This window comes from Danio rerio, chromosome 24, assembly GCF_049306965.1.
Source record: "Danio rerio strain Tuebingen ecotype United States chromosome 24, GRCz12tu, whole genome shotgun sequence".
Taxonomy (NCBI): Eukaryota; Metazoa; Chordata; class Actinopteri; order Cypriniformes; family Danionidae; genus Danio; species Danio rerio.
The window spans coordinates 28,077,640-28,099,721 of record NC_133199.1 but is presented as its reverse complement, the minus strand read 5'-3'; the positions used below and the strand labels follow the sequence as shown (position 1 = coordinate 28,099,721).

At 34.2% G+C, this 22,082-nt stretch overlaps 3 protein-coding genes across 11 annotated transcripts in view; 2 read left to right on the top strand and 1 right to left on the bottom strand.

The window, feature by feature from the left end:
• Positions 1-881: 881 nt before the first annotated feature.
• si:dkey-226l10.6 lies at positions 882-7,611 on the bottom strand. 2 transcript variants are annotated; one of them, XM_073940728.1, is made up of 3 exons: positions 7,558-7,611; positions 7,148-7,465; positions 882-3,920 (listed from the first exon to the last, which is right to left on the bottom strand). In XM_073940728.1, the coding sequence occupies exons 2-3, from the start codon at positions 7,436-7,438 to the stop codon at positions 2,937-2,939; spliced, it is 1,275 nt and encodes a 424-aa protein (XP_073796829.1). In that variant the 5' UTR covers positions 7,439-7,465; positions 7,558-7,611; the 3' UTR covers positions 882-2,936. The 2 variants fall into 2 exon arrangements, with proteins under 2 accessions (XP_073796829.1, XP_686681.1); XM_681589.9 differs by having other exon boundaries at positions 7,148-7,611.
• A 2,442-nt stretch (positions 7,612-10,053) lies between these two features.
• eif1axb (eukaryotic translation initiation factor 1A X-linked b) lies at positions 10,054-14,307 on the top strand. Its single transcript, NM_001025453.1, is given in 7 exon segments — positions 10,054-10,208; positions 10,724-10,807; positions 10,904-11,007; positions 11,191-11,241; positions 12,936-13,017; positions 13,166-13,257; positions 13,412-14,307. Coding segments are annotated over 7 exon segments (435 nt in total). The 5' UTR covers positions 10,054-10,192; the 3' UTR covers positions 13,418-14,307.
• A 1,089-nt stretch (positions 14,308-15,396) lies between these two features.
• Positions 15,397-22,082, top strand: part of map7d2b (MAP7 domain containing 2b) — a 42,404-nt gene continuing 35,718 nt past the window's right edge. For all 8 annotated transcript variants that reach the window (XR_012399392.1, XR_012399391.1, XR_012399390.1 and 5 more), the window contains exons 1-2: positions 15,397-15,631; positions 19,122-19,190. Coding sequence is in view for 5 of the 8 variants with exons in the window: in XM_001342242.9 (XP_001342278.5) it covers positions 15,604-15,631; positions 19,122-19,190 (97 nt within the window). In the remaining 3 variants the exon portion in view is untranslated. The remainder of the gene's footprint in view (positions 15,632-19,121; positions 19,191-22,082) is intronic.

The window sequence follows — 22,082 nt, the reverse complement described above, 5'->3', positions numbered from 1 at the left end:
ATGGATGGCAAAACATCAACAGTCTGAGGTATCAAGACATTTGTGCTGCCCATCACAAACCACAGGAGAGGGCAAATTCTTCAGCAGGATAGCGCTCCTTATCATACTTCAGCCTCCACATTATAGTTCCTGAAAGCAAAGAAGATCAAGGTGCTCCAAGATTGGCCAGCCCAGTCACCATACTTGAACACTGTTGAGCATGTCTGGGGTAAGATGAAGGAGGAGGCATTGAAGATGCATCTAAATAATCTTGATGAATTCTGGGAGTCCTGCAAGCAAGCTTTCTTTGCCCTCCCAGATGACTTTAATAAGTGATTTGAATCATTGCAGAGCTGTATGGATGCAGTCGTCCAAGCTCATGGGAGTCATACACAATATTAAGTCTTTTTCTACTGCATCATGACTTTATATTCTGTACTGTTGATTATTTTTGTTAAGTGACAAGACTTTTGTCTTAGCAAAGTCAGACCTTACTGTCCTAATTAAATAATTAAAAATCAAGGCATGATCATGTTTTATTTTGGTAAAATAAGCGTAACCCAGAGGCCTTTGCCTTTCATATAAGCCATTCTGATACCAAATGATCAAATAGAAATCAAGTAATTATTTGTTGTTCCTAAAACTTGGATAGGCAACAAGACGTGTGTGTGTGTGTGTGTGTGTGTGTGTGTGTGTGTGTGTGTGTGTGTGTGTGTGTGTGTGTGTAAAATTTACTTACAGTAAAGTTATTTACTCTTTTCAAAAAATGTAAATAATAATAATAAATAAATAAAATAAAAAAACAATTTAAAGCAACTACATGAACTTTTGTTTGAACATTTCATGAGAAAATTTTTTTCTCAGGATTTTAATTAGGAAAACAAATCGTTGAAAGACAAATCTTTTTCAAGATCATAAATGTCTTTATTGTCATGATGAAGTTTATGCAACCTCGCTGTAGTGTGAATATAAATGCATCCTAAAGTAACAAAAATACATGATATTTTAATTGTACATTTAAGAAATGATTTGCACATGGAATAAGCTAAGCCTTAATGGAAGTGGAACATTACTACCATGATACATATATTGTTAATATACAGTGATTTGCCTACAATATTCAGTTTACTTAGTAAAACTAACAGTCAACAATTCAAGGGAAAGTTCACCCAAAATGTCACATTTACTCTTCATTAAACTCCCCACAAACCTCCATTTTAGGATTAAAAATATGATGGAAGTAAACATCAGCTACCAGTTTCTTCCCAACATTCTTCAACATATCATCTTTTCTGTGTAACAGCAGAAACAAGGACAGTAACAGATACCACAATTTCATTTTTCTATCCCTTTAAAAATAAACATTTAATAAACCCCCCAAACTAAATATTGTCATGATTTGCTGTTATTATTAGTTTCCTTCTGCTGAACACAAAAGAAGATATTTTGAAAAAAAAAAGCTGCAATCATTGACCTCCCTAGTATTTGTTTTTCCTACAATGGAAGTCAGTGGTTACAGAATTTTTTTATCTTCCTTCAAAATATCTTCGTTTTCAACAGAAGAAAAAAACTTGTAAAGGTCAGAAACAGTTTGAGGGAGAGTAAATAGGGAATACATTTGCATTTTGGGTGATCAAGACCTCTAAAAATAAACTTGTATTACTCCAAAATGAAAATTCTGTCATTACCCGCTTACAAGTTTCCTTCTTCTGTCGAAAACAAAAAGATATTTTAAAGAAACCTTTTGAAGAAAATGCAAATGTGTTCACTATTGACTCTCCCTCGTAAAGATTTTGGAACAAGGGACAGTCAATAGTGAATACATTTGCATTTCAGAGTGATCTATGTCTTTAAAAATAAACTTGTATTACCCCAAACAGAAAATTCTGTCATTATTCGCTTACAAGTTTTTTTTTCTTCTGTTGAAAACAAAAAAAGATATATTGAAGAAAAAGCTGTAAACATTAACTTCAATAGTATTTGTTTTTCCTATTATGGAAGTCAATGTTTACAGGCTTTCAGCTTTCTTCAAATATCTTCTTTTCTGTTGAACAGAAGAAAGAACTTCGTAAAGATTTTGGAACCACTTGAGGGAAAGTAAATAATGAAAGGATTTTAAGTGTACTATCGCTTTAAAAGTAAACTTGTATTACCCCAAACTGACAATAATATCAATACTCGCTTTCAAGTTCCCTCATAAGTTATTTTAAAGAAAAAGCTGTAACCATTGGCTTCCATAGTATTTGTTTTTCCTGATATAAATAATGATTACAGGTTTTCAGCCTTCTTCTAAATATCTTATTTTGTGTTCAACAGAAGAAAAAACTCACAAAGATTTTAGAACCACTTGAGGAAGAGTAAATAATGAATACATTTTGCGTTTTTGGGTGATCCAGCCCTTTAATTTAACTATTTTTTTCTTTAATGAAGGGCCAAATCCTACCAAAACACACACAGATAAAAAAAAAACAGAAATCACCTCACACTGTAAAGTCAAATATCTGTAAATTAGCAGTTTGCCATAATTTGTGTTTCATGTTATTTCCCCATTTAATTATATATTTATTTATGCTTTTGAATTGCATTCCTTCTTCAACTTTTAACCTTGAAAAGTTCAGAAATGTGACTTTTATTAACAATTTTAATAGTTTAAAATGATATATTTTTAGTGTTGTATAGTATATTACAATATAATAACCTTGTAATAAACTGCCAGTACATATTCTGTTACTTCACAGACTTAATTCTCTCAATATTATTTCTTATACATCTTAAACTACTAAAATGTCAACAAAAGTCACTTTGTTAAACTGTACAGTTGAATTTTCAACATCAAAAGTCGACAGAACAGAGATTAACATCCCATAATGCAATTCACAACCGTAAATAAACAGAAAACACTTGTGAATCCCAAAAAACAGAAACTGTTAAGTGACAGGTATTGTTTACAGTGCAGCTCACTCGCTCTTCTCCTGCTCCTCGTGATCATCCTGCTGAAGCTCTTCCTTTTCCAGGGCCTCTTTTTCGGTCTCCACCTCCTCCACCACAGATGAATCCAGTGAATCGTCCATGTCCTCTTCGCTGAGCGGCTCCATCATCTCCTCCACCGACTCTCCCGGGCCGCTCTCTTGGACCTTCTGCTGGTGGGTGAGCATGTGTTTAGAGTATCCCCTCTGCGACAGGTAGATCTGGCAGATGTCGCAGTAAAACGGAGTCATGACGTTGTGTTTGTCCATGTGGTTAATGAAGCCGCTGACCCTCAGGAAGCTCCTATCGCAGGTCTTACAGCACAGACGCTCTCCTGCATGAGCCGATTTGAGGTGCTGAACGAGAGATCCTTTGTACTGGAAGCTTTTTTCGCAGACGGGACACACGCACGTCAGTTTGGACGAGTGATGCTTCATGTGGGCAGCAAACGCCACTTTGTAGCCGAATCTTCGGGGACATAAATGGCAAGCGAACGGCATGCTTGATTCAGCGTTTTCGTGGACTTTCCTGTGAGCTTTTAGAAAGGCCTGATGCGCGAAGCCTTTTCCACACTGCCGACAGAGGAACTTATCTTCTGGATTCATCGGGGCTTCTGAATGAAGCCCTGACTTCTCTTTCTGCTCAGATTTGGGTTTCTTCTTAGCGTGATGAGCCCGCCAGTGTTTCATCAGCGTGCGTCTGCTGCGAAACCTCTGGCTGCATTTAGGACAGTTGATTAAGTTTGCGCTGGCGCGATGTTTTTTAGGCTCTACGACTAAGCTGTCGTTGGTCACAGCCTGCTCCAGCTCTTCATCCTTCATGTCCTCGTCCTGAGAGGAGTTGTGCTCTTGGCCTGGTGTGGCATTGGTGCTCAGCTCATATTCGACGGGCTCGTCTTTGACGCACGCCAGAGAAATGGTGTCAGAAATGGTGATGCTGCATGTGTCGTTTTCAATGCTTTCAGTTTCAGCTTCCTGTTCGATAAAACATTAGAGAGCATTACGTACAGCATGCACACAATGTTGACATTAATAAAGTCTTATAAAATGTGAAGTTTATATTCATTTTTTAATGTAACATTTACTTTGATTTAACCACAAATGTAACTGAACATTAAATATAACCTAATAGTTTATATATTAGGGTTGGATGAAGTCGACCAATTGGGCATCGTACAATGTCTAATGTGAAACATCGTGATGGACAATAGCATCGTCGTCAGGCGGAGGTGAATTAATTATTTATGAATAACTAAATTAAACTAATTCATAACAAATTAATTATTTGTGTCCTACCGTTTCAACTACCTGACCCGCATGGTCTTTGTTTTACCCATAACCAAATCATATATAAATAAAGATAAGTTACGCACAAATTACCACCTGTCAATCACCTTTTCCATGGGACTCTGGTATGAATAAGCAGAGTGATTGGTGTAGTTATAATGGCGTCGACAAACCAAAAAAGGAGCACAACCAACAGTATCTAAAGTTTTCACTAAAATTACTAAGTACAAGCATGAAAATGAAAGATTTAAGCAGCGTACTGATGTCGTGACACGTTACCTGATAGATTCACAAGTCCGAAGAGTTGTTAGAAAGAGACAATGTTAATTAAATATCACGTTTAACAACTATAGTAAAACGAGAGTATTGATACATCCTTAATAAACTGTCCAATGTGCACTGCTCTTGTAAGGTTTTGTGCTCAAAGCACCCGCTGACTGCTGGAGCTCAGACAGCGCATGCCAGAGTGTGTGTTGTCACGTGATGTGTGTTCTCAGAGGTATAGTGTGGAAGGAGGGCTTTTCAGAAATGTTAGATGAAAATGCCAGTGTGGACGTGGATCGCTTTCGTTCTAAAATGCCATTTTAAACGTTATAGACGTATTGGTGTAAACGGGGCCTGAGTGTGTATTTTTCGTGAGCAGGTTGGTGCTGCGACGGGCCATCGTCTATCGACCCAACCCTATTACATATAAAGATTTATAAATTATATATAATAGAATAATTAACCATTAAAGTCATAAAGTTTTTCTTTCTTTCTTCAACCACATGGTGCTAATCTGCTTTTGTTTTTGAATGGAAAAAAATGTCAGCCTCGATTTTACCTGGAAATACTGCAAAAATTTAAAAATAACTAAAAATAACATAAATTTTCATTGTGGGGGAAAAAATTGTTAATTACTGCATTAATATTAATTATTACCACAAAACCCTCTCAAAATTCAAAACAACATAGAAAAAAATTATAAACAAAAATAAATTTTATTGATTTTACTAAAAACAACTATATTTTACAGGCCTTCGTCCCTTTTTGACCAGCTAATACCACAAGAGTGATTCCCAAATACGGACGACTCAGTGGTGCTGTATGTAAGTTTGACTCTTCTAAAGTATAAAACTACCCTAATATGTTTGCAGAGATTTAAGAAACATGCCAGGAGAACATTCTTGTTTATCTGAAAAACAATGCTGAAGTCAGATATTCTGCTTTGAAAATGTGCGTTACGTGTCAGAACGACTGTCTTTGCTTTGGTTCTTTTAACCCGTCCACTGCCACTTTAGCCAATTATATTACATCGCCCCGGGTTGCCTTTGAAGAAAACAGCACATTTCATTTGTTCATTTAGAAAGGCTCTCGAAATGCGAGCTCCGGGGGACAGAGGTTATTTATGTTCCACATTTGAGATTATGAGATCAATAATTAGCAAATCATATAAATATTATGAATGTAAACATTAGGATGAGCAGGCTACATTGTAACCCCATGTCATATAACAACTCTACATGACAAGATTTGCAGTGATAAGCAATTTGGCTGTTTGTACCAGACCCAGCAAGATGAGGTGTACCTGAGGTGATCATTGTCAGTTTTCTGTTGTTCAGCTGTGAGAAATAGAAGCCGTTTCTAATATATTAATTTGAGGGGCTGGTTACAACAAAAACTTCTTTTAATACGGAAAACATTTCTTCTATCGCGTGCTGTTGCCTTGCCTCATTCAGACTAGCAGCGACTTTATAGCTGACTGTCGCTCTGAGTGGCTACCTGCTGCAAATGCAGGTCTGTGTAGGTCTACAGCAATAAGAATACAACCAGCCTCTGAGCAAGCTGAGACAGGATCACGTGAGCTCTACTGGTGCTCCAATTGGCTGTCTCTCAAGAAATTTGCTTTTCATTTGCATAAAGTTGTAGAATTCTTAACTTTGTTGCGTCACTCGACCCACCCACCTGGAAGCCATTGGTGGTAAAGTCTAGATCTGATATGCGGCCGACCGGAAGTGCGATATGCAAATTAATATAGCAGCATTTTAATGACACTCTAGAACAGTAATTAATATTTTTACAGTAATGTGATGGTTAAGTTTAGGGTTGGGGTTAAAAAATACAATTTATTGTTTAATTTAATAGACAACAAAAATAATACTCGGTACAACTACTGCTTTTACATTACTGTGATGGTTGGGTTTAGGGTTGGGGTGGGGGTAGACGTTAATAAAATACAATAAATGGGAAATTTCATAAATAATGTAAATAAATATCGTTAATTTCCGGCCGCATCCATATCTGATCTAGCAACAACTGCGGTCGCTCACGTAGAAGGTGGTCACCGGAAGTCGCTCACTCTCAGTTGAAATGCAGGGTCGCTTGTCACTTTGCCGCTACGAGTCGCTCTTAGTGTGAATGAGACTTTATATAACACGATTTTAATGAGCCTCAAATCAGCCTTTATGCTCTATAGTCAGTCTCGCTCCTGGCCCTCAATCTGGCAACCTGCCCCTGCATTTGTTTTGATCCGCCACTGCAACACCTAGGTCTACCACTGGGTGTCAAACTAACATTCTGCACCTTTAAATATACTGATGTTTAATTATATAAACTGTAATTGCATTAACTTCTTAGAAGTTAAACTTGAATTCAATTATATGATGTAAAAATTATTTTTAAAGTACATTAGATGTCATTTTGTTTAAATGTTTCTAATGTCCGTGTTAATGCTTTTGTATAATACGTGTTGCTTATTATTTAGAAACAAATTAGTTTTTTTACAATTAAGCATCCATGTTTAGATATTTAATACAATAAATTCTATTTTTTTATTCTTTTTTTTCATTATTACTAAAAAAATAAACTGCATGTTTTTATTGTCATGTAATTTTTTTAAATAATTAATGATGAAAGGGTGAAAAAAGTCATCTTACCGGTGTCTCTTTCTCGGCTGTCCGGGCTGCAGGATGAACAGTAGGAACCGCATCGACGCTCAGGATCCTGCATGTGCTAAAGCCCAGATTCAGAGTGAAGAAACTCTCCTCCGAGAAATGATCTCCACACACCCGCCATGAAGAGCCTGCGCTTCCCACAGCAACAGCAGCTTCACTGTCCTCGATAAACTTCATCCACAGGCTGCGTCTCCTCGGGTCCTCCGGCAGCATGTAGTGGATAATGGAGTCCGATCGGTTCGGGCAGCCGCCGATCACACACTTGTGTATCATTGTTGACCGTCTATTTCAACTCGAGCTCTAATCCGGAAAGTTTACACAATGTAAACAGTCATTTATGCTGATGATAATTGCATAAAAATAGCAAATAATAGAACTTTTTAAATATCAACCATGGGTAAAGGTGTTCAAAACAATCCGCAATGCTTTTTCGGCAGAAATCACCCACTTTTAATGGTGGAATTGCGGCTCCTACTGGACAGGAGGAAAATGTCTCCTTTTTTTCTTTCATGTAAGTCATTGGAGTAATGATGAGATTGTGTCAAAGCAGCTTCACATAGAAGTTCTAGTAAATGTAAACTGTGTCAGTCAGGTTTTCAGAGTTGAATTTCAGTTTAGTTCAGTTCAGAGTGGTTTAATTTTTACTGCTGAAAGTCCAAAGACTGAAGAGCAAATCAATCAGTGACAGTGGCGAGGAACACACTTAAAGTGAAGGAAAAAAACCTCTAGAGAGACCAGGCCTGATTATTTCTCCTCTGGCCAAACTTCGTGTGCAGAGCTGCAGTCTGGGCACTGGAGACTGGAGAGCGCTAGACGTCCATTGTGGAGAAGCTGGAGGTGTGGGTAGGTCACCTGCGGGTATGAAGACCTCTAGAAGCCCGCGTTGGTTGGGATCGTCTCTTTACAGGACTTGGATCACATCAGTGGCGCTGCACAATCTTTAGAGGCCTCAAGAAAAATTCTCTAACAGGGCTGGGCGATTTGGCCTAAAATCAAAATCTCAATGAATTTAACATTTTGACTTGATTACAATTAATGAATTATTTATTTTTTTTTCATTTTTTTTTTTTTGCCCTCATATCTCACTGAAAAGTTTTGTAAAGTAAATATGCTCACATATCTATTAGGTGAGAGATTTCTGAATGGAGGGTACATTACTTGATTTAAAAAAAAATTAAGGAAACACATATTAACTACTATCTCTGATTAATTATTGAATATCAACTGAAATTAAAACACACATTGCCTAAAACCAACGGTCACTTTTTCCTATAAAAGTGTAAAAATAAATAAATTTTGTAAACAAATTAAATTTTTTTCATTGCTTTTCGTATTAAAAATAGAAAATATGCATTATTTCTTTTAAATAAAACAACTCTTGTATATCCTGTTAATAATATTTAAGCATTTCTTGCATCTTCTGTAAACAAATATTTGAATGTATTTAATAAATTTAATGTAATGGAAAATAAGCAGTCTCAATGCATCTGGCGCAGCTTCCAATCATCGTCAATGTAGTGCAATGTAGGGCTTAAGAATGGGTCCATCATCCTATTTTAAGTATGAACATAAAGGCTTAACAGAGTGGCGTCACATGCGATAGGGAAAGTAATTGAAAAATCAACCTGGAAAATTTTGATTAATCATAGGTTATGAATGCCAATTTTTAATGCCTTTAACTTTTGAATTAATTGCCCAGCCTCTAAATAAATAATGGAGCAATAAATAAAATAGAAATTCATTAAAATAGTAAACAGCATCAGCCATAAAATGTAGAATTAGAAATAAGGACTTTGAATTTAATTTAAATGGTTTTTATGATATTTAATAATATGTATAATTCATATAGAAATATATTTTATTTCATGTGATGTGATATATTTCATATAAATTATATATCATATTTAATTTGTAATAGTGCATCAAGGTTTTTTATATTGATTACATATTCATTTTTATACATTAATTGCATTATTATATTATAAAACTATGTATACACACACAAAAAGATAGATAGACAAACAGACAGACAGACAGACAGACAGATAGATAGATAGATAGATAGATAGACAGACAGATAGATAGATAGATAGATAGATAGATAGATAGATAGATAGATAGATAGATAGATAGATAGATAGATAGATAGATAGATAGATAGATAGATAGATAGATAGATAGATAGATAGATAGATAGATAGATAGATAGATTACTATTATGAATTATATGTTACAAATTATACAAATCAGTTACCTTTATTTTGTCAATCTTATTTTTTTCACAGTTTTAGATTTTTATGATGCGGTTAAAAATAACTAATATCATATTTCTCTGCTATAAATGTATTTCCTGGAGAATAATGTAACTTCTCTTGCACATAGCTAATTTCACGTTTTTCTTTTCTCTCTCTCCAGATCCTCATTAGTCTACACTAGACTACCATTGTAAGATAGCACAGCACTATCCCTGATTGTAACATTCATTGTTGCTGTCTATTTATTAATTTTGTTTTTTTCTATAATTCTTTTTCTTGTGTCTTTACTGTTTTTATTATCATTACTGTCAATGTGGGATTATATAAAAATGATTTCTGTATAAACAACACTTGTACTTGGCATACAAATAAAGAAATAAAATAAAATATATGATTAATATATAGTATTTTTGTATTTAGTTTCATCATATCTTTGATATTTGTTTATATTCTGTGTACTCTTCTATAAAAAATCCCCATGGTATTTGGCACCATTGTAAATAATCTAAGGATTATTATTGTAAATGATGTGCACCTAGTGTCTCTACAAAAAAATCATCACCCTATCAGTTCATGTCCGACCGGGAGTGCGAATAAAGTTTTGTGTTGTTGAACGAGGCAGTTCGCGCATGCGTGCTTGTCAGCTTTTCTCGCAAGCGGCGCTGATCTGCTCACCAACAGCACGTTTGAGAAGTAAAATCTTTGACATATGGTTATAACTCCCTGACGTTTCTGATCTTTACACGACAGCCGTCGACGTGCTTAAACAAATATGCCGAAAAACAAAGGTAAGGCGGTTTTGAAAGGTAGTCGTGTGAAATGTTAGCCTTGAAATGAGCTAACAAGGTAACGCGAGCCATTGCGCGAGATATTGAATATAGCAGTGAATTGTGAATGTTTGATTTTAAAATGTCCAACATTAATTTATTTCTAACTTATTTTTAATGTATTTGTCTACATAATACGAAATAAATCTTGCTGTCAAGAAATAAACACGATGCGGCGGGCCGCTTTATGTGTTACGCAGTTGGATAGTAGCGAATTTGTTAAATCTACGTTAGCTTTTCATTTGAATAATTTTAAGATCTTTTTGAATGTTAATCTGTGTTTATGTTGTTATGTAAATGTTTTATATGAAATTAATCCAGTGTTATGATGTCATCCATCATACTGACATTGTGTTGGATGTACTTTGCTCAGTCGTTAGGCAACATTTCATTATTGTCACACAGTTAATGTGTTTGTTGGCATTGTTTCCGATTATATGATGGCATCTGATCCAATTTTATTCTTCTTTATTCAGGAAAAGGAGGAAAAAATAGGCGACGTGGTAAGAACGAGAATGAATCTGAGAAGAGAGAGCTGGTGTTCAAAGAGGATGGACAAGGTGTGTTGTAATACTCTTCCATATAATCTATATTCAACTGTTTTATTGAATTCACATGAACTAGTTTGTGTTTAAAAAGCCTTTTCTGTCTTTTAGAATATGCTCAGGTCATCAAGATGTTGGGAAATGGGAGACTGGAGGCCATGTGTTTCGATGGAGTCAAGCGGCTTTGTCACATCCGAGGAAAGCTCCGGAAAAAGGTGCATTTTAGAGCTTCAGGCTGAATGCAGATTCAGCGTTTTCATCTCTGTGGGAATCAACTGGATGCTGGACTGATATGTTAGAAAAATGTTGTGCTGTCTTGTTAATTAATTGATGCTACGGTGTAATGTTAGCTATTGAACGTTCCTCTTATGTATGATCTTTTTTCTTTTCTTGTTAAGGTGTGGATCAACACGTCAGACATTATACTCATTGGATTAAGGGACTACCAGGTTTGTTTTATTTAATTAAATGTATAGCTAGAAGTAATAAAATATAACTCATATTTAATTGGTTAAAGGATAACTAGATTTTTAAAGCATATTTTATGATTTAGTATAATTATGTTAATATTGTAAAATACTGACATTCCTTGATTGCTTTGTCCAATATAATATAAAAGATACAGTTAATGGAAAATTTAATTAAATGCAATCAAATATTGTAATGTAAAGGACTATAAATATAAAATATTATTGTACAATGATAACCACGCTATTTTCGTTTGATTGTTTAATTTCTCTATTTGAACCCTGTCACACTCCCCAGGAAAAAAAAAAAACTTTTTATATTTGCTTTCAGATACACTGCATAGAAAAATACTTGATCATCCCAGTCGATCTATCTCAGGGGTGCCCAAACTTTTTTTGTATGAAGGGCCAAAAACCAAATAGCATTGAGAGTCGTTGGCTGAAAATAAATATACCAATTGTTTTACATTTAAGTTGTCATGTGTAATTTCATAGTTCATTTAAGAAAGTTTTCAAATGAAATGAAAAATATAACTTTGAATTTTATTAACTAATAAAGGATAACTTTTATTGCTATAACTTTTTGCATTATAACTTGTATACATAATCACAATTATAACACAGTGGAGTTGAATGCTGAACACACTAGTCAAGCAGTAACTGCCTTTGCCCTGATTTGCTCATCAAAGTCTCTGCATTGTGGTCTATTCCTCGGGTGACAGTATGTACATTTTAAACTAAATTACAGCATTTAAATTAAACATTTATTTTCAGTTATCTTTTTTTGTAGCTTAACAATAAAATAAACTAATAAAGGGTAACATTAAATGAAATGACAATCTCTAAACCATCCCCATCATTCTCCTTCTCTTTTTAGATGGGGTGGTGGGCCAAATCAAAGGGTACCATGGGCCAACTTTGGCCTGCGGGCTTCAGTTTTAGGATCTTTGATCTAAATGAATAAAATCTTTCAAAATAGAGTTATTCAAATCATCTGGTGAAATTAAATTCATATTGCAATATATATTGCTACTATACAAAATGATGCAATGTCAGATTTATTTATATTTATATATTTATATATATATATATATATATATATATATATATATATATATATATAATATAAAATAGAATTTATTTGATTAAAGGGACTAACAGGTCTTGTGCGACTGTGTTTGTTTCTGCAGTATTTCAAAGTTAAATCTGTCTATTAAAAGTAATGTATGTAGCACTAGATAGTAATAAAATATAAATTACTGTTATTTTACTTGTATATCATATTCTTGTAATAAAGGGGCTTCTTAATTGCACTGCAGAATAATACATAAATAATCAAATAAACACCTAATATATTTAATATAATTATTTGTATTTTATTTATTATTCATAATTTAATATGTAAAAAAATATATAAATGGTATATGTAATGATTTTTTTTAAATGTATATACATAGCAGTAAACATACTAAATGTTTAAAAAAAATTGAATTAATGTATAACATTAAAATTAATAAATAATATAACTTTAAATAATAACCTCATTTTATAATAGGATCTAAATGCGTATTTGATTTAAAAAATTCACCTAAAAGTATTAATTTTGTATTTTGATAAGTAAGGTTTTTTTTAAGCAAGCTTGCTGAAATATCTGACATTTTGTAATCTCTTATCAGGATAACAAAGCAGATGTTATTTTGAAGTATAATGCCGACGAGGCTAGGAGTCTGAAAGCCTACGGAGAGCTTCCAGAACACGGTGAGTACAGTATATTTCATCTGAGAAACATAACGTCTGCTAGACCGCTCTTGATAAAAGCAGCTTCTTGGCTTGGGATATGCTGATCCTTTTGCTGCACTCTATTAAATGCAAAGTCATTACATTCGTTCCATTGATGCTTTTGCAGCCAAAATCAACGAGACTGATACCTTCGGGCCTGGGGATGACGATGAGATTCAGTTTGATGATATCGGTGATGATGACGAGGACATTGATGATGTAAGTACTGACGCGCACTTGTAATCTGAAGTTCAAGATTTACAACAAGCTATATGTTTTTGAGGGATTCATTAACAGTTTGGAATGCTCTCAATGCATGAGTTTTACTTATTTATTACTGTTTTGTGTTAACTCTGTCGTGTATATTTCCCAGATCTAAAAGATGCTGAGAAGTGAATATTTCTCAGTCCGAAGTGAAAATCCTCCCCAGAAGTCGCCCCTCCATCATTATGTACTCGGAGGCTCAAGTTTTAGGTTTCTCTGACTAAACACACAACCGCTTTGTCACATTCAATTCATTTTGTTATCTTTTAATGTATTTATATTGATTTCACATCAAGTGGAATTTAGTGACAAGTACAGAATCTATGGATTCGCAATAAAAAAAGATAACCAATTTTATGTTTGGTCTTGCAGTCTGTGTCCTAAAAGACATTCAAAACCTCTGTAAAGATGAGTAAGACTCTTGTGAGAAAAGCTGATACCTCTAGATAGCCTCTTGTCTTCTTGAATGTTTTTGAAAAGTCTCATCATTTGCTGGTCACAAAATCGATGCATTGGCTGATGCATTTATTCAGAAAGCCTGTCTCCGACTTGCTCTGTTTTAATCCATCTTCTTTTCTTTTTTCTTTTTGTATTCAAATGATTGAGTACCCCTTTTTCCAGGGCTGCTTTATGAAAATAATCTTATGTGTTACTAGCTTGACACTAAGCTACAGTAAACATCAGCAACTGAAATATTTGTAAGATGAAAATGGAAACTTCTTTTTCTTTTTTTTTTACTTTCTAAAACGATACTCACAAAGCAAATAACCAGACTGAGTATTTTTGTATGCACGTAGGCAGATTAATGCAAAAGTCAGGAAATTTTATTGATTGTATTCCTGCAGAACTGGCCCTCTTGACTGAAAATGGTGGTTGTTGGTTATAACATGTTAATTTTAGCTGCATTGTTTTGATGAGCTCACGATGCTTGCTTTTTGTCCTCTGCTGCTTTTGATCAGAAAACCTGTGATTTTGAAATAAAATTCAACGACATTCAAAATCCTAGAAATTTGTGTTTTTAGCCTTTTGAAATCTCATGCATTGATGCTATTCTCTAGGTTTCTTTTGAGCTAAATGACTCCCCTTTTCCCACCAGTATTTCTAAAATATTCAAAGTTGTCTTTATGTCTGTTTGTGTTAGATGTGCATATATAAAGGCAGTATAATTATAGTAAGCATGTATCTAGCCACAGGCTTCAGTGATATTAGTCACTGTGTTTTGCTCGGTCACGTGTGCTGCAGTGTGAAAAACCAAAGGTTGCCTATAGCACGTGTCTGCATGCTCAGACAGATGTTAATACAAGCGAGGATAATGTTGTGATGAGAAAATGGTCAATAGAATAAATGTTTGTCATTGATTTCAAAGCAACATTGCAAGGTTTTGGCATAACAGACACACATAAACAGATGCATGTAAAATATGCCACAAGAGAGATACTTTAAAAGAAAGTATGAACAATGGTACTGCTAAATTTTGCAAATGGAAATATTTTGTGCAAATAAAATCGAGTACAGAAGTGCTAAATAACAATATTAGAATACATTGGTGTATCTTATAAATGTTTAAATCAGGATATGTAAATACAATTAGTATAAATGTGACAGTAGCATGAATATATGTATTGCTTACTGCAAATATGGTGTCAGTGCATTTCTAATATACTTGCAAGCTTGACTACAGATTCTATATGTATATTCTCTGAATTGGCAAATTTGGTTTGCGATTTGCAAATTTACAAACCAATCATTTGTTGATGACTAAGATTAAGACAAGTATATTTCCTTTTAAAAGAAGCTTTGAATATAATAATATGTGCATTGTTTGTGCATGAGTCAAAAGCTAGTGACTGTCCAATTATCAGACAAAAGTTGTGTTATTGTAATTCTTTTTGAAAACTGAAACAGGCATTGTCTTTTTATTTCTAGACACCTTTAATGAACGTCTCTACTCCGGGGGAAATAAATGAGATTTCTGCTCTGTGCGCAGCTGTCAAGCTTTCCAGATATAGCGCAATGTAAACTATGACGTAATGCGTTGCTTTCGCGTGCGCGCGCTCGTCACGCGGCGATTGGTCGAGCGTGTTGTAATTCATTAGAACCTCGCGCTCTTTCAGCCTGCACTACTGCTGTCTGCTCGGAGACCGTGATGAGGGTCGAATGAAACAAACCTGAGGTCAAACTGCTCGTTTTTCTGTCGATCTTTTGATTTATCAACTTAAATAGTGATCGATAGTTAAACGTATTGGGTCGGAATGCTGTCTGGATATTGAGCATTGGAATACACCCAGAGAAAAACTGCAAATGGCCACCGTCGTGGAAAACCTGATAGGTACGTCATGTTTTTATGTTTAAAATGTGAGCCTCACCCAGATATGACAGTATTGATGAGTGGGAGACAGGGAGAACGAGCATCTAGAGCTGTTGTCATGGAAACAGGCTGCTGAGGTGGGAAACGAATGAGCTTGACCTGTCCAGGTGAACTTAAGACCTATTTTCCAAACCAAAAAATGCAGGTATTGTGTGTATAAAAACATATTAATAATAAATAATACATTTTTATAAAATCAAATATTAGAAAGCACTAATGGTTTTCTGAAATACATTACATTTTCTGAGACACTGTATATTAACCTCATTTCAAAATTGAGTATTTGTATCCATTTCTCTGTGAATATGGGTAATATTTGGGTGCATTTAAACAGAACAGATTTATAACATTTAATAAAATAATATTTTAGTCACAGCGTCTTTAGAAATAGAAAGATAATTTGAATTCTTGTGAAATAATGCAAAAATAAATTGCGAACTACAAAATTGCAATACTATTTCATGGATTTTTTTTTTTGTTTTCTTGTTTTTTGTTCTTTTTTCATGCATGTAATATTTGATTAATATTTACCCTAACATATACATTGGGCTACATATTTTTTTTAACCGTTATTGTAAGTTATTTTGTTAGATTAGCTCCAGATTGGGCTTCAGTATCTAATGTATATAATGTCATTCAATCTAATGTATATGCACAAATATAATATTGCAAGTCCAAAATTAAACAAAAAGTGCTTTGAGGTAGCTCAAATAACACGTTGGTGCTCTTTGGGATTCATCAGAAAAAAACAGCAAAAATCTGAATAAAAGCAGTTTTTCATTTTTTAAAAAACATTTTAAGGTCAAAATTATTAGCCTCTAATTATTAGCTGTATTTTTTTTCTCGATAATCTACAGAATAAACCATGGTTATACAATAACTTGCCTATTTACTCTAACCTGCCTAATCTAATTAACCAAGTTAAGCCTTTAAATGTCACTTTAAGCTGTATAGAAGTGTCTTGAAAATATCCAGTCAAATATTATTCGCTGTCATCATGGCAAAGACAAAATAAATCCGTTATTAGAGATGAGTTATTAAAAGTGATATGTTTAGAAATATGATGAAGAAATCTTCTCTCCGTTAAACAGCAATTGGGGAAAAAACAGGGGCAAATCATTCTGACTTCAACTGTACTAATCATTTAAATGACAGATTTGTGAGAGGTGTTCTCATACATGCTGAGCACTGTTTATAAAATATACACCCACAATAATTATTTATAATAAATGTATTATCAAAAAAAAAAACTGACTTTCATATACAGTCACATTAACTGCTATTATGCAGCCTAAAATATAAAAATAAATAAATCAATCAAACCATTGTTTTAGCAAACACACATTGCAGTATAATATATTAATTCAATAAATATATGTAAAATGGCTGTTTTTGAAACGTTTGTGTATTTGTTCTCAAAACCTCAGTCTTACTGACATACAGGCCATGGTTTTCACTATTAGCTAATTATAGCCATTTCTTCTATCAGACTAATGAAAATAAATGTGTTTGGTGTCGTGTTTATTGTTTTGAAGTCATGCATTATGTTTTGCATATGTGCAGGGTGCAATTTATAGGGGGGTCTAGGGGGGATTGACCTCCCTATTAATACTTGATCCTCCCTGAAGGACATCAAAATAAAATGTATAGGGGGTTCTGCTCTTTAATACTGAGAAAATTTTGCTCTGCTTTGTTTTTTTAAATAGTCATCTTAATAATTAAAATTTATGTTAAAAAAATCAAATTTAGGCTGTCATGGTTGTGCAGTGGGTACTGCTGTCACCTCATACAGTAGCAAGAATGTCGCTGGTTTGAGCCTCGGCTTGGTCAGTTGGCATTTCTGTGTGGAGTTTGCAAGTTCTCCCTGTGTTTGCGTGGGTTTCCTCTGGGTGCTCTGGTTTCCCTTCACAAGTCCAAAGACATGCGGTACAGGTGAATTGGGTAAGCTAAATTGTCCATAGTGTATGCGTGTAAATGAGACTGTATGGGTATATCCCAGTGTTGGGTTGCAGCTGGAAGGGCATCCGCTATGTAAAACATATGCTGGATAAGTTAGTGGTTCAATCCTCTGTGGCGACCCCAGATTAATAAAGGGACTAAGCCGAAAAGAAAATGAACAAATGAAAATCAAATGAATAATATAATATACATTTGACCACCCCTTTAATGGTTCATACCACTGTGAATACTTGTTCACGCCAATTAGTTTGTGAGAAAGAAACTCATTCAACAGACTGAGATCGGCAGATCTAGCTGTTTGTTCCTACATATAGCCTATCAGTAAAGTCAAATTAGGTGCATAGTTTGACTCACAGTAGCCTCAGAAGTAGCTAATCGGATACTGTATAGGTCAGAATACGCAAAATATCCCACAAAACACTGAAAACTTATCAATTAAATTAATGTAATTTAAATAAATTCACTGAAGGATGTTTTACAAAAACTAACATTCTGGAAAAGTTGAGCCCTCCGATAGTCCTGCATACTGTATGTGTGCATATTTGCATTCCTTATTTGATTTTGTGAAGCATACTGTCTCATATGAATGCATTGTCCTTAAAAAAACTAAACAAATAAATCTCCTTAACTGAAAAAAGTGTGTTATATTTGAACCCAAAAGGAAAGTGTCAGTCAGTGCCACAGGCTCCGCTATGATTCCTGGAAAATCGTTTTATAAAAAAGCGCATGTGTTTCCCTTAAGCACCGTGACTTTGCATATATTTGCATCCATTACACAATTAAAGCCAATAGTTTCAGCCAGCTCTATTTTAGGCCTTTAAACAGGGTCATAAATGACAGCTTAAAAATAGTAATTAAAAAAGAGAACACTTTTTTTTCTGGATTTAGTAGCTACGGAATTGAGAAAAATGTAAGTATAAGATCTGCTAAAGCTTCTTTTTATTTTGCAATAGAAATATTGTCTGCAATAATCTTTTTCAGAAAATGGCTCATGGTGAAAATCACAAATTTTTTCATTTGGTGTGATTAAATCAGTGTTTTTCCTCAGAATATTTATTTATTTTGCATTAAAACGTTGATATGTCTGAAAACATGGCAGCTTTTCTGTTTTACCGTTTTGTTTTTGTTTTGTTCTGTAAAGTATGTGGTGATTTATTTATTTTTTCCTTCCAAAGTTAAAATAAGAACGTTGTTTTTTACAGCATTAAATGACAATTGGTCAAAATAGCTATAAGGAAGCAGTATTTACATATAACTCTTCATAAAATATTTGACCACTGTTTTTGATTTACAATTTTGAAGAAATGTTGCCAGAATGTTACAGAATAAATAGTGTCATTTCATCAACAAAGACCTTTACAAATCCAGTACATCTGGAAGAAAATCACAATTATTTCCATAGCTGAGTATTATATGAATGTTTCAGACGTTGAAAGGTTTGTTGATTGTTTGTGTGCATTTTTTAAATGTAGTTTTTTCTCACTTGCAAAAGATGGAGGGTCAAAAAAGGACAGAATTCGACAGGCCAAAGAAAGAAGAGAGGAGAAAGATAAGAGCCAAGGTGAGTCTTTTATTAAACATTCTTTATGCCTAAAAACAATCATTGTTCGTAAATGTAACAAATAATTCCAAAGAAACAGCAAGTAACATTAGAATAAGTGTAACATTTTGAAGAGCAATACTGGGCGTCATGGGGGGGCAAAGGATAGTATGGTTCGAGCCCCGGCTGGGTCACTTGGCGTTTCTGTGTGGAGTTTGCTTGTTCTTCCGTGTTTGCATGGGTTTCCTCCGGGTGCTCCGGTTTCCCCCACAATCCAAAGACACGTGGTATAGGTAAATTGAATAAGCTAAATTGGCTGTAGTGTATGTTTGTGAATAAGAGTGTATGGTCTTTCCCAGTGTTGGGTTGCTGCGTAAAACATATGCTCGATAAGTGGCAGTTCATTCCGCTGTGGTGACCCCTTGATTAATAAAGGGACTAAGCTGAATGAATGAACAATTTTTTTTTCGTATCATGTTAAAAAATAACCATCTAGATACAAGCAATAAATGATAATCTGCCAGTGCAGTAAGACAATTATTCATTCAATCATCCATTTTCCTATGGTTTAGTCTCTTTTTCAGAGGTCACCACAACAGAATGAACCGCCAACTATTCCAGTAAATGTTTTATACAGCAGAGGCCGTTCCAGACACAACCCAGTACTGGGAAATTATTGGGAGTTATTGTAACAGTAGGAAAACTTATCTAGATATTATTAAAGAAAGAAATGTCGTTAAAATATGTATTATAACACTTATTCCAAGCAGTGTATTTAGTCTAATTATCTTAAAACTAGCTTGTTAATTGTCTTTTAAACAGTTTTCTTTATTTCTCATTTTGTGTGAAATGTCTTAAAACTATTGCAAACTGCATAATTCATTTTTATTTAAGAATTGTCATTAAATATTCTGTCTTAAAATGAGATTGTTGTATAAAATAAATCAGGACCACACATTTGCATATTGTTTACAGTTTTTTATTCAAATTAAAACTTGACAGTAGTTACAACGCAAAATTATTACTGGTTGCTTTTCAAAATACCAAAGTTTAATTAAGCAAAATGAACTGAAAAAAAAACACAAACTGAACTGTGATACGAACTGAATCTTACTGTAGGATGTTGCTGTTTTTTTTAGTTATATTGTGAAAATTACCGTACTGTATATTTTACAGTAAAGATATAAATGCTGCAAATACATATATAGCAAGGTAAATGGTGCTGTAAATGTAAATACTGTATTTTTGCTGTAATTATATTACCGTAACTAGTGAACTGAACTGTTTTATGAACTTAATCTTACTGTAGGACAGTTATGCAGTATGTTACTGTATTTAAAAGTTGCATTGTGAAAATTTCTGTATATTTTACAATAAAGATATACAATGTTGTAAATACATACACATCAAGACAAATGCTGCTGTAAATATAATTACAGTATTTTTGCTGTGATTTACAGTAACTGGTGAACTGAACTGTAATATGAACAGAATCTTACTGTAGGACAGTTATGCAGTCTGTTACTGTAATTCGAAGTTCCATTGTGAAAATGACTGTGTAGATGCGAATATTTGGGTCTTGGTTCTGACGCGTTTGTTGTTTGAACGGGTTAATAAAAAAAGTGAAATGTCCTTACCTTTGTAAATAAAGTTGGATATTCAAATCCATTTATTGTCCATTTTGTCAAAATTAAAACAAACATAAACCCGTTCTCACAGCATGGCGGTCAAAAAGTTTGTTTGACCTTCTTCTTCTACACATCTCTCACTTGTCCTGAGGAGAGCATAAATACCTTATGCACCCTCTAGTGGTGCAAAAAAAATTGCAACCCATAAATGGCTCCAACAGACTGTATATATTACAGTAGCAATATACAACACTGTAAATACATACACAGCAAGACGAATGGTGCTGTAAATGTAATTACAGTTTTTTTGCTGTAATTGATTTACAGTAACTGACAAACTGAACTGCAATATGAATAAAACAGGACCACACACATGCATATTGTCCACAGTTTTTTTATTCAAATTAAAACTTGACAGTAGTTACAACATAAAATTATTTCTTGTTGCTTTTCAAAATTACGAAGTTTAATTCTGCAAAACATAACAATGTATTTTGTCATTAAATGACAAACCTAGGCAAACTTAAAACAAGTTATTATAGCTAAAAAATAAAGTTTGAATGCAAGGCTGGTCTTAAATTATGTCTTCAACTGTAATTAAGCTAAATTTGCAGGTAAAATACCTAACTTTAATCTTTTCTCACTTAGCCAAAAAGATTTTGTAATCTTTTTTTAATTAGATTTTTAAAATCAATCCCAATAATCTTACATACTCTGATCTTGCGTAATAATGAAACAAGATCAATACGATTTTTGAGCTTGCACCATGATTGTTTCTTTTTAAATTTATCAACATTTGCTGGTTCAAAACCCTTTATGAGTTTCTTTTTTATGTTAACACACAAAACCAGATATTTCGAACAGTAAACCAGACTTTGAAACAGTAATCCATGCTTTTATAACCTCCCGCTTGGACTACTGTAATGCCCTTTATTTTGGGGTGAGTCAGTCTTTGATCTCTTGACTGCAACTGGTTTAGAATGCAGCTGCACGTCTTTTAACTGGCACACGCAAATACGAGCACATCACCCCGATTTTATCTTCTCTTCACTGGCTGCCCGTGCACTTCAGGATCCATTTGAAGGTACTTTTATTTGTTTTTAAGTGTCTAAATGGCACTGCACCCCTTTACCTCTCTGAGCTTCTCTGTCCCTACACACCTTATCGTTCGCTCAGGTCAGCCGACCAGCTCCTCCTGGGTGTGCCCAGGACCAGTCGAAAGCTCAGAGGGGATCGGGCTTTTGCTGTGGCTGCACCATAATTGTGGAATGAGCTGCCGTTGTAC